Source organism: Uranotaenia lowii, chromosome 3 (assembly GCF_029784155.1).
Source record: "Uranotaenia lowii strain MFRU-FL chromosome 3, ASM2978415v1, whole genome shotgun sequence".
Lineage (NCBI taxonomy): Eukaryota > Metazoa > Arthropoda > Insecta > Diptera > Culicidae > Uranotaenia > Uranotaenia lowii.
The window spans coordinates 140,074,909-140,095,378 of NC_073693.1; the positions used below are offsets into that span (position 1 = coordinate 140,074,909).

Genomic DNA, 20,470 nt, shown 5'->3' on the forward strand with positions numbered 1-20,470 from the left:
TGTTCGTACACATTTCATATTCATGAAATGGCGGACATGTCTCAAAAAAGGCTATTTGAGGAAATTTTTGGAATTTCAAGTCCATTTTTGAAGTCCTATTTGTAACTTTGATACTGAGTGATGCGATATAACCCAAGTAACACCGATTGATTTGTAAGACTCTTAAAGCCTGTAATAAAACTTGAAATGTTTCTTGGGAAGTGTCGAAAAAGGCCATTTGAGAATATTTTGTAACTGCCATACTTGCATTCGAGAAAATTAGGTACCAATTCCCATTGGAACCTTTGTTTAGTAAAATTTGAATTTTGGAGGCACGCGTTTAAGTAGATATAATTTTCAGTAGCTTGGGATGCCCAAACTTTTAGTCCTAATTAAATAATTAATTAATTTTAATTGATAAATAATTTTAACGGCTTTCTGTTCAGCTCAGGAGTCACCATTAAATAAACAAAAACTTAAAATTTCCTTACCCTTCTCTCTTACTTCAGTCACCAACAGCACTATTTTGATACTCTGCTGCCCTCCATCAAGATTTGCGGAAAATAAATCTGTGTTTAGGAGAAAAAAATCAGACTTTTCTGTGACGATATTTCTTTAAGTTGCATTTAAAATTCATGAAAAATTGAGTTTTTTTTTTAAATTTTACTTGAGGACCTGACCTGATTAACCAGAAATTTATATTGACATAAAAAATTAAAATTTTGGAAACTCGTACAAAATTTACTTTATCTGCGAAATCTGTAAATATTCCCAAAATTCTGTGTTCTGTGACACAGATTCAGAAATTTTATCAAAATTCTGTATAATTACAGATTTTTCTGTAATTTGGGCAACCTTGCCCTCCATGAGATGCGGTCTGTTTTTCAGCATCAATATTTATTCCTTGCTTCAACTGACTTTCTGTGTGTATGTGAATAAATTTCTAGTAAGCAAATAATGTTAGGTAAAATTTATAAAAGTGGAAAAAATTAATCTTTTCTTAGCCACAATTTTCGAATAAACATGTTTGAATAACATTCCGCTTCTAAACCTATCCCTTTTCTGATAAGTTAAAACTGAAACAAGAATTATGCATTTCAACAATTTCCAAATAATAAAAATGGTTTATTGATAATATGTCCTTTTTTGGTGTTCGTTTACACCACGGATGCATTTAACATGTTAAGGCCTATTAACACTTCTCGTGAAAATGAATGTGAAAAAACGTATTTCATCAATCACTCAACAACGCGACTAAACTAGATTTTGCAACAAGGTGAAATCAATGCGGAATGTTTGAAAGATGAAAATCCAACTGGTCTTGTAGTTTAAACCCTTCTGGAACTGTTTTTATTCCGATTTCCTCGCCATGATGAAAATTCTTCGGGGAAAACCGAGGGAATCGGAATAAAGACAGTTCTATGAGGTTTTAAACATCAAAACCAGTTGACTTTCATTATTTATCGATCATTGATTCCACCACTGATCATACTGACAGGACACTTAGAACAAAAATTCGATCATTTTCTGGCTATTTTTTTTCGTCAAATTTAGCAGGTTCGCAATACCGACGGCAGGTGGCGAACCTACAATTTTTCCGATAGAAATGCCCTGTAGAAAAAATGTACCTGTTTTGCACGATTTTATCGTCTGAATTGCCTGTTTTTTTTGCGCAAGTCGGGTGGCACTTTCTAACTGGGATAGAATTTCTTCAAATCGATCGATGCGCACTCTGGAATCGATATTGCGTACTATCGATTCCAGAGTGCGTAAATTATCCAAAAAACGAAATCGACTGTCCAGTCAGTATGGTCAGTGGTGATACGGTCAAAATTTGGTCAATATCAACTTGACGTATTTCTTTCAATTTTGCATTTAAAAAACCTAAACACCTCTCATTTTGAAGGTATGTGTGTGTAGAATGTTGCTCCTATTTTGATTTTGGAATTCACTCTTCAGTTGTCAAAATGCCGTCCAAGGAAGAAGAGCACGGTATCAAAATTTTGCTCGCGCATCGCGAAAATCCGAGCTACTCGCACGCAAAGCTGGCAAAATCGCTAGAAGTTGCGAAATCAACCGTTACAAATGTAATTAAAGTGTTTGGGGAACGTTTGTCGACAGCCAGGAAGTCTCGATCGGGGGGAAATCGAAAACCGGAAGCCGCTGAGACGACAAAGAGAGTTTCCGGTAGTTTCAAGCGAAATCCTAACCTCTCTCTCCGAGATGCCGCAAATAAGCTGGGTGTATCGTCTACAACCGTGCATCGAGCCAAAAAACGAGCCGGACTATCGATTTACAAGAAGGTAGTGACTCCAAATCGCGATGGTAAACAAAAAAGATCCCGGAGGCTGTACACGACGATGCTGACGAAGTTTGACTGCGTGGAAATGGACGACGAAACCTACGTCAAAGCCGTCTACAAGCAGCTTCCGGGACAGGAGTTTTATACGGCAAAAGGAAGGGGAAAGGTAGCAGATATTTTCAAGCACATGAAACTGTCAAAGTTCGCGAAGAAATATCTGGTTTGGCAAGCCATTCGTACCTGTTGCTTGAAAAGCAGCATTTTCATAGCTTCCGGGACTGTCAACCAAGAAATTTACGTGAAAGAGTGTTTGGATAAACGTCCGCTGCCTTTCCTGAAGAAACACGGTTTTTTCGTACTGTTTTGGCCGAATTTGGCATCTTGCCATTATGGTTAAATGGCCATGGAGTGGTACGCCGCCAACAACGTGTTGGTGGTTCCCAAGGACAAGAATTCTCCCAACATGCCAGAGCTCCGCCCAATTGAGAAATACTGGGCTATTGTCAAGCGGAACCTAAAGAAGACCAAAAAAATGGCTAAGGACGAGCAGCAGTTCAAGGCAAACTGGCTTTCTGTGGCGAAGAAGGTGGACAAGGTGGCTGTACAAAATCTGATGCAAGGGGTTAAGCGTAAGGCCCGGCAATTCGGATTTGTGAAAGCGGAAGCCTAACTGAATATTTTTACTGAATTTTATACTAATTAAACTTGAAAAAGAAATTTAATTTGATTTTTTAAATAAACGATTTCACCGATTTACACGCGTTTTCCCTTGACCAAATTTTGACCGTATCACCCTTTATACTCACTAGCTGTATCGTGTTTTTGATTTATTGACAAAATAAGATTTTTTCACGTCCATTTTCACGAAAAGTGTAAACCAGGCTTTACACAAAAGTGCTTTCCGCAACCTGCATAAGGCTTGTGATATAGCTCATTTGAGAAGTCAGTTACTTTCTGAGCCGATGTCCGTGAGTTCGAGCCCAAGAGTAAACATCGATCACAGTTGTACCGGATAAGTTTTTTTTTGTCCGCCAACTTCATCGTTGATATAAGTCGCGAATGACATAAAGATGTTAAAACGACTTTAATCGAAACAAAAGCAAGCAATCTGCATGTTCTGAGAAAAGTTTTTAATGGAACGTAGGTATGATGAAGTTACGTAAAACTTTCATAGCTATAGATGGTTATTGAAGGATCATTCCGCATCTTTCATGTTTTTCGAAGGCTTTTTTAGGGTCAATTTCGTAACTTTTATAACGAGTGATGCGATTGACATGTCACAAAGAAGGCTATTTAAGGATTTTTTCGTAGCTTCATGTAAATAAAAGGCTATTTGAGGGCCCGCGTTAAGAAGATATAGAGGACTTTTGATTGCTTTGGAAAAAAATGTCTGGCTTTTGAGTCACTCACAGGTATGAACTCAATAGAACACCCAATGTGGTCCATCTTGAAAAAACTCTCAGCACCATGATGCGACACCGGTGATACCTAAAAATTGGCTTTGGCATGGGTCTATAACCAACCATATTGAAGTGTAAAGGTTTGTAAGCGTCGTCGAAGGCATTCGATGAACTTAAGAATACAGATAAGAGATGTCTTCTGAGTCTTATTGATAACCTGTTTTGCTTATCAAGCCTTATTACCGAAAAACCCTATTTCCAGGAATCTGCCCTTTGTGGAAAAAACTTAAGTACAAACAAAAACAAAAACAAATAATTTAGCATATTTCGTTTATCTTTATTCACATTTTACAAGATGTCGTTTTCGATTGCTCCACAGGCTCTTGTTCCCTTTGCTTTCTCATCGATTGAACCTGCGGTAGGTTTCAAGATGTTTTGAGTGTATGTGAATCTGTGATGTGTGTGTGTATGTTTACATGTATTTATGTAAGTATGGCAGCAATTGAATCATGCAGATTTGGTTTAAATAATAAAAAACAAAAACATTTGACACCACCACTGATCGGGAGTGGTCCTGCGCCATTCGCAATGCTTTCAAGTGGTTTCCATTTAGTTCAAGTTGTTTTTCAATAAATAATGGGTTTAATCTATTTATACAAATTTTTTTAAGCTCGTTGATTTTATTATCGGTTTATTTATTCATTGGTTTTGGATTTTGTTTTATTTATTGTTAGCTGCTGAGGTTCCAAACTTCAACTTCTAGAACTTATCCTCAAAAATAAATTTCCTACGAGCGCGCAACACTGATTGAAGCTCATTTTTTTACTCAAATTTCAAATTAATACTTACGTTTTCTTACTGTTTACTGTGAGTTTGTGTTTTTTTTTAAACATTTTTCTTGTAGGTTTATATTTACAAAGATATACAAAGTGGTTTGTTAAAATTAACGCTTGGCTTTGTCTAGACAAATAGTTTTACACCAACATTTTTACTCTTATCGTTTGCTGTAGCACGATTTGTGGTTTGGAATCTGTTATGGCTTTGACTGTTTTAAAACTGTTTGTGAACTTGACAGTTCAGCGTGTTTTTGATGATAATTTGCGTCAAGTTCATGCTATTTAGATGTGTTTATTCTCAGTTGGCCGGTTTTTTAAACCTGATTCAATTCAAAGGAGTTGTGTGGAAGTGTTGCCGTTTTGGCGGTTTCTGTCGACCGTCACCAAAAAAGGTTCGTTTTACTTTTTCTTTAACCGGGTGCAGGGAGCTAGTTGTTTTCGTTTTGTAAATGCGATCTTTAAGCAGGTTGTTATTGGAAGTAAGAAAAACTGTCACCAAATACCCGAAAGGTCCGAGCGTATGAACCCTAAAGCTGGGAAAAAGCTGCCAAATTGGCAGGCGGAAATCGTAAGCTGCTGCCGTTTCGTTCAGATCGTTTCATCTTTATCAAGGATAGGAGTCGCGAGTAGTTAGGTTATCCGAGAAAAAGGGGGATAGAAGTCGTTCAAAGTTTATCGTTTGCAGTGGAGAGTGTGGCGTTGAGTGATGTGGAAAGCTTGCTAAGTAGTGTTAATCGTAAAGATACCCTTTTTCCTGCTGGAAGGCGTATAACACCAATTGTCAAAGTAAGATATCGTACTACTATATATTTTTCCTGTTTTAAATTCTTCGATTTAACAGTGTGGATAATATCAAGTCGAAGGCTTTTACGTTAAAGAGAGACATTGGATAAGTGAGTATCGGTTGATGGAGCTTTTTTGGCTTCGAACAGTAACATTTAAAAAACAAACGTTCAACTCGTATTTGTTAGTCAATCTGATTTATCCAACAGTTGGAATGTGATCTTCGAGCGTTAAATAGTTGGCTTACGATTAGATTTAATTTGCTAAATTTTCAATATAAATATTAATTTTATACATTATACTCAAATTTGTACTATAAAATTCGATATAATATAAAGAAAACATTCTCTTTCAATGTCTGATATAGGAAAACAGAACATGTTTTCGATTATTTACAATAAAACCTACAAGGATGCTATTAGACATAACTTTTTTTTCTTGGCTTATGATCATAAAAACAAAATTTACTACAGCTAATTTTTGGCATCTGATTGCTGTTGAAAAAATTGACTATTTTTCAACAGTAAAGTAGCTCGCGAACAAATTCCTTAGAGATTTCTGTCCGGCGAAAATTTAACGTGCGGCCAATTTTCCTAACAACAACTGTCAAGTAACGCTTTGGCTTCACTCAAAAATTTGGCTAAATAAAAGGGAGAATACTTAATTTCTGTTGGTGCGATTGTCTGATAGTTGGGATACTTTTTTTTCAAAGGACTAGGTATTTTGATTTTAAGGAAGTGAGGAGGATTCGTTTTTCTTTTACAATGAAAAAGGGAGAGGAATGTGGGACTGGAGTTGGGGGATGATTTGCTACTAAGTATAAAAGGAGGTGTGACTTCGGTCGTACGCTTTGCTGTTCAATCATTCAATCATCAAATATGTTAATTCAACAATTGGTGTTATTCGAAAGCCTAGCCTAGCAATAGTAACCTCCATAGATGCCGTACGAGCAATCCTGGTGCTTGCTGGACGATGTGGGCGGGAAGTCGATGTCTTTGTTCTCGCACTTGTTGCCCGAGAAACCCTTCGGACACCTGTTTATGGGGAAGGGAAGAAAGAGAACAGGAATTGTAATTAAGTTAAAACTATGATCAACTTCTTGTTTTTGAATGATTTGATGATAAGTAAATAGTGAATGAGAATAATGTCCGGAAGAGTAGAAAAAAATCTCTAAGATTTGTATAAACAATTTTAAAACTCAAATGAATTTTTGTTTTTACGAAACAAAGATCAATAAGGATCCGTTAGAATCTTATACGCCATTTGATAATATTCATACTTTTTTTAGTTAAACATCCTAAACAATAAAATTTTCATTTTCTTCTGGGAAAAATTACTTGAACTCAAAATACTACCATCTATTTATTTATTTATTTATTTATTTATTTATTTATTATAAATCAACGGATCACATATTGATCCAAATGAACAACTATAATTTAAGACAATGAACATACAAGCTCTTTTTTGCATATTTAAGGTGAATAAATTTGCTATCGATCATCCGAACTTTATTTTTGGATATGATCAACAGTATTGTTGATATTAGTGACTTTACGATGGAAAAAAAAAATGTTTCAGCGAAAGTTTTAAACTCAAAGGTATTATTTAAAAAATCTGATTTTCTTTTGACCTTGAAGATACAGAACGAAGATTTTAAGTGGTTATTTATCAAAATCGGTAGAAAATTGAAAAAGTCATGGTAACTTTCTCATAACAATAATTTTTGTAATTTTAATTGTTGATTTATTTACACACGAAAACCTTTTAGCACAGGCCTTTTTATCAGGTCAGTTATAAAATATACTGAACGATGGTTTAACAATTCAAACAAGGTATAATAAAATTTAACTTGAAATATGTTTTAGTTATTCTAATGATAGTTTATAGGCGTTTTTGAAGCTAGCTAAAGATGTTTTGTTTTTCCCGTCTAGTGGAGACTCTTTCCGCCAGATGTTGCATGTTGTGGTACGATGAAGCAGCGGGTCCGTTCGTGTCGTCCTCGTTCCATATGTTGTTGAATGTACTCTGGTGGTAGGCTTGACGCATGAAAGATGCTAACCGAAGATCATAGTTTGAACCTTGCTTACGTCCGAGAATTGCCTTGCGCACAGGTAGCGTAGTTTCGAGACGTTTCATATGAAAAACAAACCGGATAGCAGATTTGAATACGCTAAATATACGCTTTATAAGTCCAATAGACAGGCCAGGATGATAAAAGATGTAATTGTAATTGTTTCTTCATTGAGTGACGATAACCTTTTTGTGAAATTACATTGTTTCAGGTCAAGGAGATTTCAGTAGGAAAGTAAACAGAACAATAATGGAATGAATAAACACTATTTTTAGCTAACAATGAATTAAAAACTAATCAAACAAAAACAAGTATTGGAGGTTATTTAAATTAACAAACGAAACGAAAAGAAAAAAAGGAGATTATTGCAGCATCCGAATCTTCAACTCAAACGTCAAATCCGTATTGCTGTACGGGTGTGAAACTTGGTGCACATATGCGGAGACGACGCGAAAACTGCAAGTTTTTGCGAATCGCTGCTTGCGGAACATCATCCGCGCTTGGTGGCCTGGCAACTGGATCTCAAACGTTGAACTTCATCGCCGGTGTCATCAAAAGGCGCTAGAAATCGAGATTCGGGAACGTAAGTGGAGATGGATTGGGTACACGCTGCGAAGAGATGAAAACGAGATTTGCAGAGAGGCGCTTGACTGGAATCCAGATGGGCATCGAAGAAGAGGCAGGCCCAAAAGCTCGTGGCGGCGAAGTCTAGCCGCTGAAATCCGCACAGTTGACGAGAACCTCGGCTGGCAGCAAGTGAAGACTCTGGCTCCGGATCGCCAGCAGTGGAGATCTTTTATATCAGCCCTATGCGCCGGTCAATCGGCGCTGGACCCTTAGGTAGGTAGGTATTGCAGCAAGAGTTTGTATGTGGTTTGGAATGTGTCATATGAGGCCTTTTCTTTGACGGGAACAGGTGTAACATTCCAGAGCGACGCGCCGAAAACAAGCCCGCTTTTCCTTCCAGATATACCATGCCTCGGAATGATGAAACATTGGGTCCTCTCTTGACGTCCTCTTTGCAAATGTTGGGTAACATATCTTGGAAGAATGTTGTGATAAACTTGTCGCAAAAGCAGCATGTTCGCAGTTGATAGTTGGAGTCCAGCTCGTGACTAAGGATGAATTTCCCAACGCGTTGAGTCGGATCTCTGCCCCGGAGGTTGAAAACAAACCGTACAGCTGACTTAAAACACATATTTAGTCGCTTCTTGAGAGCGGCTGTTAATCCAGGATAATAGATAATGTCGCAGTAAGTCAGCAAAGGAACTATCACGGATTGAACCAGTTTGAGGCGAGTAGGTCGAGATAGTACGGAAGAGAAACAACGAAAGGTTCAGAGGGTACCGAAAACCTTTGCTACGACGTCCATGTAAATTGACGTCCATGTAAATTCCAAGATTCTTGACTGAGGTTGAAAGTGGTATAACTTCTCCTCTAAAAACTAATGCCACGTTCGGCACAATTGTTCCGGTTTTACAGAAAACAATAGCTTGGGTCTTGGGTTTGGTACGAGACAGTTGTTATTGAACCCTTCCACGATTCTTGTCAGATCTTGATTAATTTTCTCGATGAGGTGGTCTACTTCGCTAACAGAACCAGAGATGTACAGCTGTAAATAATCAGCGTCGAGATGGTATTGGCATTTCATCAGAGCGTTTGGTAGACTATTGATTTACAGGCAGAAAAGAAGCGCACTTAGACAAGAACCCTGTGGAGTGCAATCGATGAGCACCCGTTCAGTTGACAGTACAGGCACTGACCATACTGACTGGACACTCGATTTCGTTTTCTGGATAATTTTGTCAACAGTACGCAATGTCGATTCCAGAGTGCGCATCTATCGGTTTGAAGAAATGCTATCCCAGTTAGGAAATGCCACCCAACTTTAAAAATAAAACACGCAATTTCTACAATAAAATCGGGCTAAACAGGACCACTTTTCCTACAGGGCATTTTTTTGTCAAATTTTTCAGGTTCGCCACCTGCCGTCGGTATTGCGAACCTGCAAAATCGGACAATAAAAAATTAGACAGAAAATGGTTGAATTTTTGTTCTAAGTGTCATGTCAGTGTGGTCAGTGGTACAGGCTCGTATCAAGACGTACAATTTGTGAACGACTGTTCAGAAAGGACGATATAAGGTCTGAAGCTTCGCTTGTAAAGAAAAATTCGTTTTCTAATTTACTTCTTAATAGGCGATGATTGACGCAGTTGAACGCCAAAGAGAAGTCGACAAGCACCATGACTGTGCAATCACCTTTGTCTAGACCGCTATAAATGTCATGGGTAACCTTTGCGAGTGCGGTAGTGGTGCTGTAATTTTTTCTGTACTCAGACTGATGCTCAGCCAGCAGAGGAGGTGTGGAACAGTCAAGATAATCAGTTATCTGGGAAAGCATGACTTTTTTCGAAAATTTTCTAAATTGCTGGAAACACACTGATAATCGGATAGGAGCATTTCAGTTGACAGGCTATCTCCAGTTTGACAAGTTGGGAACGGTTCTGAAGAAAGGAGCTGATCGTGTTACAAGCTTCGCATGAAAATAGGAATTCGTTTCGTAGCTTTTTCTCCAGTAGATGATGTCGAACACAGTTGAAAGCAAGCGAAAAATCGACAAGAACCATGACTGTGCAGTGACCCTTGTCGAAACTGCTGTAGATGTCATGCGTGACTTTAGCCAGAGCGGTATTTAGTAGTGCTGAAGTTTTCTTCTATCCAAACTGGTGCTAAGCAAGCAGAGCTGGGTTGGCATTCTCAAGATATTCAGTCACCTGAGCTGAGACAGTAGTACTTTTTCGAAGATTTTTTAAATCGCAGGGAGAACACTCATAGGACGGTAATCTTTAGGATCAGTTGGAGCAGATGTCTTTGGAATAGGAGTAACCAGAGTTCTTTTCCAAATCGATGGAAACATATTAGAATCGATGATGGCATTGAAGAGGTTGCAGATAATAGGACGTACGTACGGACAGAGTGACCAGCCCCGAAATTTGAGAGTTGGTCTTGGATCGGGAGAATTAGCTCGACTGGATACTGAAGGAGTTACATAACGATTAGATGGTGATAAAAGCATTCAGCTCATCAACGTTGCAGTCATCTACAGACGATTTACTCTTGGTATTATTATTAATTCCTTCACGTTTAAGATTACTCCAGAGTGTCTTCGTAGGAAGCTGATGGTCGAAATGCTTGTCTGAGTACTTCTTTTTCTTTTTTTTTTATCTCGCACAGTTGTTTCGCGTTCGAGAGCATGAAGATCGAGAAGCCTTTTTATTTTCTGATATTAAGACGTGCGGTGTTAAGGTCAGCAGTGATGAAAAACGGTTGCAAGTCACAAGTCAGAATTACTTTTTGAATAATTTAACGAACCTCGGTGTACTTATCATCGTATGGGAAAAATTAAAAATAGTAAATATGACTCGCTCCATGTTAAATTTCATTATAAGCTTACCAAAAGGTCACATGCCAAATTTCAGAACGATTTGATCATGAGGAGGGGTTGCTTGAGTTTCAAACGGGAATAGGCATTGGTTAGGAAGGTATTTTGCTCGGAAGGAACAAAAATACTGGTTTTCCATCAAAAACTTTTTTGTTCACTAGCCGATTGATTTTTATGAAAAAAATTTTAAAGCCTAAATTGAGACAAATATTTGACTCGAAGACTGCAGCTCGATTGGACTTTAAACAAAAAATTTATTGCGGTTCAATAATTGTTTTTGGCCGAAAATTGTCGTCCAACATGCAATGGTACTGTAAACTGGGGGAACTTTGATCACTTTTTTCATTCATTTTAGAATATTTTGGAAGGGGTTGCTTTTTTGTAATACCTAAAAGCTTTAAAACCCTTACTGAGGTGAGGAGTTTTAAACATGATCATGGATTGCAGTAAATTCAAACGGCATTTGTGATCATAATTAAATGTTTGTTACAAAACCAGATTTCAAGTTTCGGGGTAACTTTGATCACTATGGTTTTTACGTATCTCAACATATTCAAATTTATTGTTTTGATGCCATTATGCACATAAGGCTCAAAACATCAATAACAGTATTTTTTTGTTTGGACTCAATTGAATTTTTCAACGTTTTCTTTCAAAAACAAATATACTCGAAAGATGGATAATGTTGCTGCATACATTTAGGGGCAAAAATTATAAACATTTCTCAATATTTTTTAGCCTCGAAAACAAATAAAATTTTACCTTCATACAATTCCCTAAGTCCTCGTACTGCTCCCACGTTCTTTTTTTCTTCAAACTTTACCAATTGATAGGGTTTTTAGCCATTTTTCCTATACAGGCTTTTTCTTGGAAAATGACCGTTTTTTATCAATATTAAAAAATTATCATCAAATGACCATAAAAATAACACTTAAACTTAACCTAAACCAAGAAAAATAGTTGAACTTTCACCCTAAAACACCCATTTGCTCCTAAATGCTTAAATTTGATCAGGAGAGATTTTTGTTTGTGAGCCTTCGAAAAACCAGATATTTTAAGGTTTTAAAATTATATTTTAAGTTATCTAAAAAATCTCCTAATAAAAAACAAATTTAGCTTATTTATAGCTCAATTTACAGGCTTTCAAACGTACAAAACAGTTTTCATATATTTTAACTTTATACTTAGTTAATGATGATTATCTGCAAAACTTCCATGTTGATTAGAGTTACCCCGCTGATCAAAGTTCCCCCAGTTTACGGTACTTTTTACGCATTGCTTTTTATACAATAATTTTTGGCCAAAATACAATCTTTGAACCACAATAACTTTTTTGTTTCAGTTTTAATTGTGTTGCAGTCTTCGAGTAAAATATTTGTCTCAATTTAGGCTTTAAAAATTATTTATAAAAACCAATCGGCCACTGAAGAAAAAAGTTATGATTAAGTATTTTTGATTCCTCCCTAGCAAAATACCTTAAAATCCTATTCACGTTTCAGGCTCAAGCAACCCCCCGCCCCCATGGTCAGATCGTTCTGAAACTTGGCATGTGTCCTTCTGATAAGCTAATAATTAATTTTGATTTTGAGCGAGTGAGATTTACCATGTTTTATTCATCCTATACTATGATAAGTACACCGCGGTTCGTTAAATTATTCAAAAATGCAAAAATTACTGTTATGTAAAGTAACCATAACTTCTTCAATTTTCAACTGATCATGATTAATAACCACTTGAAATCTTTTTTTGAAATGATTTTTTTAAATGATACTTTTGAGTCTAAACCCAAGCAACCAAAAGTCTCGTTAAAAAGGTCACAAAAAGTCTATTCAAGGAACTTCTTGGAACTTCAAGTCCAAAGAAGGCTATTTGATACCCAATTTTTAACTTTTATACGGAATGGATGCGAATGAAATGTCACAAAAAAGGCTATTTGAGGAACTTTTTGGAACTTCGAGTCCATAGAAGGCAATTTGAGACCCAATTTGTAACTTTCATGCTCACATTCGAGATAATTCGGTACCAATTCCTTTTGAAATCTTTGTTCAGCGAAATTCCAACTTTGGAGGCACGAGTTTAAGTAGATATGGGACTTTTGGTTGCTTGGGAAACCTTCGCAAAACAAAAACTTTTTCTAAAACAATGTGTTTTTTTTTATTTTTTCTATCATAAAGTCACTAATATCAACAATACAGTTGATAATATGCAAAAATTCCTTTACTCACCTTTAATATGCAAAAAAGAGTTATCGAAATAATGTTATGCAGTTCGAGATATTGGAATTTCAGTAGAAGTATTTTTTTTATTTTTCCAAAATTTCATATTTGGAGCGTAACTCAAAAATTATTCTACTGAGTTTTTTTTAATTTCATTTTCGGATTTAACGCCCGATTTCACATTAAAAATAAAGGTCAGCCAATAAAGTTCATGATTTTTTTCAAATTTTGTAAACTAGTGTAATTAAATGATGAATATTATCAAAACATTTCATGAATTTCAAGAAAAAAATGATAAATTTATCTTGAGAAAAAATTTCTCGACTTTGATGAATTTATACTTATAACTTAGTAAAAAATACCCATTTGCACCCATTTACCCATTTTCAATCGACCTAGCCCTTAAATGTTTACAACAATTTATAAACCAATGCAAGATTTAGTTAATTAAAACTTCATGATACTTTAAAAACAAACCTAATGATGCACAAGAATTAATTGAACTATACAAATGAAAGTGGCCTATTAATGGATAATTATTTTTTTTCTTAAAAACATAATTATTCATATTTACGTGCATGCCCACTCTTGGAGATCTTCGAAGTGTATGCAGGTGCCACCGTTGAGGCAGAAATGTTCCGCTCCGGGCACCCGACATGGTCGCGGATTATTGTACGGCTCATCTGGTGGCGATTCTGAAAAGAGATTTTTAAATGGGAAAAAATATTCAAGCTATAATCTATGGCTGTCAAAAATAAAGAGAGCAGCAACAACGCCAAAAAGTAAGAAAACTCATTCGGGACACGCGCTTCTTTAATGTGACAGCAAAAAAAGGAGAGAAAAACCCCGGTGAAAAGTGCCGAAAATTTTCCACAACACACATTCGGTGTTTGCTGTTGGAAAAATTGACCACTTGTTCGTTTTCTTGGTATTTTTTTATCGTTGGGAAGTTTGCCTTTCTTCGGCATCACTACTAGACATGATGTGTGGCGTGTGTCGGAAAAAAGTGGTGTTTTCCGAAATAAAATCATTCGACGATGCACCACACCGTGGTGCGTTTAAACCTTTTCGAAGCTGGTGGACGTCATATTTCATCAGAATTAATAATTCTGTCATATCTCATGGGGATTTATAATTTTGTTTTCTCATTTTGGCTTTGTTGACGTGCTCTTATTCCGTGCTGATGATGAGTAGTGGTAGTCTGAATTTGGACTGTGGCGTCGTGGTGTCTTCTAAAATTAAGATTTAACTCTCCTAGACACTCAATTATTACGCTGATTCGCAGAAAAGATCTGCAATGTTTTTATCTGAATTCGAAAGCAACATGGGAGATAATTTTTGATAAGTTGTTTTTTATTTTGAGATAAAATTTGAGAGTTACCTACTTTAAGAATATAAATTTAAGTTAATTGAAAAAAAAAACAGGAGATAGAAGAGATGAAGAATAAAGTGAAAGGGAGAAGACATCATGAGAGCAAAATGAAAGAGATAACGAGAGAAGAGAGAAAAAGAAGATATTGAAATGAAGAAATGAAGAGATGAAGAGATGAACAGATGAAGAGATGAAGAGATGAAGAGATGAAGAGATGAAGAGATGAAGAGATGAAGAGATGAAGAGATGAAGAGATGGAGAGATGAAGAGATGAAGAGATGAAGAGATGAAGAGATGAAGAGATGAAGAGATGAAGAGATGAAGAGATGAAGAGATGAAGAGATGGAGAGATGAAGAGATGAAGAGATGAAGAGATGAAGAGATGAAGAGATGAAGAGATGAAGAGATGAAGAGATGAAGAGATGAAGAGATGAAGATATGAAGAGATGAAAAGACAAAGAGATGAAGAGATGAAGAGATGAAGAGATGAAGAGATGAAGAGATGAAGAGATGAAGAGATGAAAAGATGAAAAGATGAAGAGATGAAGAGATGAAGAGATGAAGAGATGAAGAGATGAAGAGATGAAGAGATGAAGAGATGAAGAGATGAAGAGATGAAGAGATGAAGAGATGAAGAGATGAAGAGATGAAGAGATGAAAAGATGAAGAGATGAAGAGATGAAGAGATGAAGAGATGAAGAGATGAAGAGATGAAGAGATGAAGAGATGAAGAGATGAAGAGATGAAGAGATGAAGAGATGAAGAGATGAAGAGATGAAGAGATGAAGAGATGAAGAGATGAAGAGATGAAGAGATGAAGAGATGAAGAGATGAAGAAATGAAGAGATGAAGAGATGAAGAGATGAAGTGTTGAAGAGATGAAGAGATGAAGAGATGAGGACATGAAGAGATGAAGAGGTGAAGAGATGAAGAGATAAAAAGATGAAGAGGTGAAGAGATAAAAAGATGAAGAGTTCAAGAGATGAAATGATGAAGAGAGCAGAGATGAATAGATGAAGTGGTAAAGAAGAAAAGATGGAACGATCGAGAATTGGAGAGATGGGATGAAGAAAATTGAGAGTTGGAACGATAGGGAGTTGGAAAGATGAAAAGTTGAAGAGTTGGAGAAATCCAGAAATGGAGGGAAAGCGATGGAGAGAAGAGAGATGAGATAAGAGAGAAGAGAGAAGAGAGAAGAGAGAAGAGAGAAGAGAGAAGAGAGAAGAGAGAAGAGAGAAGAGAGAAGAGAGAAGAGAGAAATTGTTTTCGAACTGATTTGCTTCAATTATCATACTTACTTGTTGGTTTGGGCGTCGTATGGTTCATCGTCACTCGGAGGTGCGTCGAGGTGGAAATTTTGCCTTTCTTATTTTTAGCTCGGCACTCGTACTCTCCAGCGTCGGTTGCGGTCACTGAATGAATGATGAGCTCGGATCGTTTTCTGGGTGTATTTTTTTTTTATTTTGTATTTCGTTGGACAGGAACAGAAAAGATGGAAAAGAAAAACGTAAAAATTATTATAGAAGCTTAACAGCATTTTTGGTGTCTCGGGGAAAAATGGTCGGATTGAGATGAGCTGTGGAATACTTAAGTGCGTTCAGACGATTAAAAGATAATAAAACATGAACACTTCTTCCCAGTTTAAGACTCTGCTTTTAACACGTCTTCTTGCAACGAGTTGCAATTTTAGGTGATTTATTACCTTGAAGACAATAATAAACGTATTTGTACAATTGTATAATATACATAGAATATTTGGAGTTACCTGAAACGACATCCCAGTTAAATAAACAGTTTCAGATAAACAATAATAGAGGAGATGCATCTTCACTCTTCAATAAACAATTTGTGAACAACTTTTAACCACCCAAAATAGAATACGAACGCACAAAATTCATACGGAAATGGTCGTTACTTTAGCATTGTTCAAAATGTGAACCCGTTTTATTGTCACTAATCTACCTTAACAGTGATGCAGTTTACACGTGCTTTATGATTAAAAATACATTACAGCTAATGGATCATTTGCTTCCAAATTCCATAAATTCAATCAAGTATTTCCTTTAGGAAGATTTTTCCACGTTGTTTAATGATGAACCATTCTACAAAAATTTCGACGCCTGAACTAATTGTTTTGTCATTTCAGTTGACCAAAGCAGTGTGAATATAAGTTAAGCCTTACTACGTGATGGCTAATCATTTGTGCTGAGTCGACGTTATAGTTAACACCATGATGAAACTTATCTGGCTGCTAATCGGATGCGTTGTTCTGATTCATTCAACCTCAGCTCGTCAAGCTACCAGTCAGGGTAAGTTTTCATTTTTGCAGTCCAAAATCAGGGAAAATATTTTACTTGTTTTTCCCAAATCAGCTGATTGCGGGATGAATGAAACGTACACCGATTGTGGATCCTGTGTGGAAGATATCTGTGGGCAGCCCAAAATATACGCAAAATGTTTTGCCTGTACCAAGGGCTGTTTCTGTAACGAGGACTATATCCGGGGAAGCCGCGGAGGAACCTGTATTCCCAAGTGTAAATGCTCTAAGCTGCCTAAGTAAAAGGGTATAGAGGACATAGTTTTGTTTATCATCTTGTACCAATAGAATGTTTTTTTGAACTATCTGTAATTAATAAAGTGAACAATTCTAACTAATATATGTAATTCAACCTCGTTTATACTTCATCAAGTTTTAATCAAAGAAGTTGAAGGTGTCCATCTATGGCTTAAGATAAGGAGCATATCAGGTTAAGGCTCCATTTGACTTTTTTTTTTCTATAACCTCTTGTTTTTAAAAATTCAACGGATTCAACTTTTGAAATGGTGTAAATTTTTTTTGGCTAAATTGTACACACTAAGATTTTCATTTGATTTCCACACTCAGCCGAAAAGGAAACGTTAAATTCACTAGGATTTTCACGTAGGCACTCATTACGTGAATTTTTGCTTGACTTACGTGAATCACTTAGAAGCTAATACAAATTCATTTGATCCGTTCGTGAAAATCACATAGCCGTTTGCTGTCAAAACTAAGGCACATTTGATTTACGTGAAAATCCAGTGACTCGCCCAGTATAAAGGGATTTGGTACATTCTACGTGATATTCACGTTACTCGGAAAAAAATATTCACGTAGCATCCATGTGAATGAAAACAGTATTCAATATGTCGCCGAATTTAACAGTTGGTGCTGAAACTGGATGATAAAAAAAATCTGGGTGATGAAAAGGCTGATTTCTCGTAAGTACATAGTAAGAATTTTATTGCGTCTTTGTTGTTTTAATCTTTTGCTATTTCCACAGGATTCGGAATTGGAGTCGCTAGGACGGCTAGTAACGCGACTCATCATCAGATGCCATTTCATCGACGGTGTTTGATTGAATAAGTGAAGTGTAAATGTGTGTTCAAGTAGAAAAAAGAAGTATGTGCTGCGTGTTATGAAATTCATGCGACATAATAAAACCACAGGCTAATATAAAACTTCCCTACAATACTAAAACTTTTTTTTTTTAATTTAATATGCGAAATAAAACACCCGCTACGGTCATATCACTATGAAATCTACGTGAATTGCATGTAGCAGAACGAATTCTTTTCTACGGAAGCTTCAAGTGGAACTCACATGAAAATTATGTGAATTCTGCTCGTTACGCGAGCTCTGTTTGCTACCTGAAATTCACGTAGATTCCACATGATTTTCATGGTGGCAAAAATCCATGTACATTTTCACGTAGCAGTCATGTGAATAGTTTTTTCGGTGCAGAAATTTGTTTTGCTGGAAATCATGTAACATGATTCTTTTTTTACTGCACCCAAAAAGAGGTTGCCAAATTTCAATACTGATCGGAGCTAACTATGTGCCGAAAATGCTCTGAAATGTGCATTGCGCAAAAGATGACATGATTGTTTTCCTATCACTGCACAGTTGGGCAGAACATCAATATAGGAGCTTGTGAAATAGCTCAGTTGGCAAGTCACTTGCTTCCTGAGCCGATGTCCGTGAGTCGAGCCCTAGATTAAACATCGCTCACAGTTGTACCGGATAAGTTTTTTAATGACTGTCCGAAAACTGCATCGTTTATATAAGTCGCGAATGATATAAAGATATTAAAACGACTATAATCAAAACAAAAAAAGAACATCAATATAGCTGTACGAAATTAATAGCGTCCAGGGATGAAGAGATAGACATTTGATGTCTTCACTAGACTTCAGCAAAATTGTTCAGTTTTAAATGGAGCATACTGTGGTGAAATTTTTTTTTGCCGAGGGGTCCACCGATATCGAAACAATATTGTAACAAGCCAAAATCTACAATTTTCTCATACATTATAATGGTTTAGAAGTTGCTGAAGCTCTATAGAAAGCATTTAGTGTATTTTATTGGCAATTTTGTGATTATTTTTTATGAAAAGCGGAGCCATTTCCATTTCAAATTAACGGGGAAATTGGTGGAACTAGCAGAGTTTTGAACTATTAAATATATTTTAAATTTCGTTACGTGTTTGAGTTGACTCCGCAATTTCTTTTACTAATTTCATAAAAAAATAACAAATTATTAACAACCAAATGCAACTTAAATGTTAAGAATTCTCCAAAGACACCATTTATGTGAAAGGTACGAGTTGGAATTGCACAAGAAACTTTTGAAGAAGTTCGTGGTACCCAGCAAACATTTAAGAACACTGAACCCCGAAAATACCCAAACTTGAGAACTTTCCCCGCCAACCCGAATGAAACTCCCTCCCTACAGGTTTGGCTATTGGTGACATAGCTCAAAGTTAAGCTCTTAAAGGAGAACTTATCCCCCAAAATCTGATACCGCAATAAAATGGAAATCAAAATAAAAAAAAATCGTCAGGTACAGGAATCAAACCCACACCTGCAATGATACTGCGATGCTTAGGATGCTAACCGCTCGACTATCGGAGAGTTGTTGAGAGAGGCAACTACATCATCGTATATGCGAGATTTCCTGCGAATGAAGCGGGAATAAAAGTTTTCCCCCAAAAAAAAAACAGTTCTCCGCTTTGAACTTACCTCCCAAACCTAGATCTGCCACGATTTAATTTGAGTAAAAATTTAAAAAAAACGCAGACCAAGAATTGAATTCCAGTCCTCCGAGCTGGCTGTCCGACACTTTACCACAATGCCAACTTATCAGTTGATAAGTGCCATGCTAGACTGCTAGAGCTCTATAGGTGAGATTTTCTTTTTACGAATCGGTCAAGAGTAGAAAAGGACAGATAAGATAGAATGTCAATTGAAGGACCGCTCATATATCGTAAATGAGTTCACTTTTAGATAGCTTAAATCGTAAAGAACGAATGAGCATATGCTCAACTTTTTGGCAACATATTTACGGATTAACCGAAGAGCTCTCTGATTCAACTTGTTTTGATCAAAGCGTGTCGTAAATAAATGATGAAAATAACTCAATACCAACGTGTTTACTATGGTTATTGAAAATGTCTTAAAAATCTTTAGGACTTAAACAGCAAAGAATGAAGTGAGTATCTGAGTGATAGTTTAAGTCTGGGGGAGGAAGACTGAAATTCGCTGTATCGTTTTCTGTATCGTTTTTTTTACTGTTCAGCAAAAAGCCAACAATTGTTGAAAAGATTTGTAACCGTAAACTTTAAACTATATGAAAATTTTGTTCGATCAATGGGAACTACGCTAAATCTAAATCTGTTATTTAAGCTATTTTTAAAACAACCATTAATCAAACAATTTTTATTTATCAGCTTCATAAACTTCAATGAAATTTGAGCAACTCAATACGCCTGATCTGCAGAATTTTCCAAAGCATAACAAAACCTAACTAAATCATTGTTTCATGCAAAACAAGTGCTTTTCAGCATCAAAAAAGTTTTATTGAAATTCACTAAATATGAAAGTAAGATTTTGAACCTTTGCACTGGTCGGTAGATTGATGAGAGAAATTTGACGTTTGAAAGATTTTTTGCTTTTTTAATTCGGTCTTCCTCCCCCAGGTCTAAGTCTATACATGAAGGAAACAGAGGTAACAGAGAGCCAGTTAAAAAAAAATAAAAAGATAAAGAT

General features: G+C 36.3%; 2 protein-coding genes across 4 annotated transcripts in view; one reads left to right on the plus strand and one right to left on the minus strand.

Annotated features, from left to right (window-relative positions):
- LOC129754246 (protein vein) overlaps window positions 1-20,470 on the minus strand; it is a 201,575-nt gene that overhangs the window by 12,025 nt on the left and 169,080 nt on the right. For all 3 annotated transcript variants that reach the window (XM_055750197.1, XM_055750195.1, XM_055750196.1), the window contains 3 exons: window positions 15,703-15,845; window positions 13,607-13,727; window positions 6,231-6,334 (listed from right to left, as the gene is read on the minus strand). In XM_055750197.1, the coding sequence (XP_055606172.1) occupies window positions 6,231-6,334; window positions 13,607-13,727; window positions 15,703-15,845 (368 nt within the window). The remainder of the gene's footprint in view (window positions 1-6,230; window positions 6,335-13,606; window positions 13,728-15,702; window positions 15,846-20,470) is intronic.
- On the plus strand, window positions 16,594-16,975 carry LOC129754247 (chymotrypsin-elastase inhibitor ixodidin-like). The gene is made up of 2 exons (XM_055750198.1): window positions 16,594-16,713; window positions 16,777-16,975. Exons 1-2 carry the CDS (start codon window positions 16,635-16,637, stop codon window positions 16,962-16,964), a joined length of 267 nt encoding a protein of 88 aa, XP_055606173.1. The 5' UTR covers window positions 16,594-16,634; the 3' UTR covers window positions 16,965-16,975.

What these genes read in the sequence shown, in the direction of transcription:
- LOC129754247 (XM_055750198.1), top strand. Translation starts at nt 16,635, where the DNA reads ATGATGAAACTTATCTGGCTGCTAATCGGATGCGTTGTTCTGATTCAT. An exon ending in TCGTCAAGCTACCAGTCAGG is followed by an intron (nt 16,714 to 16,776) that starts GTAAGTTTTCAT and finishes TTCCCAAATCAG; the next exon opens with CTGATTGCGGGATGAATGAA.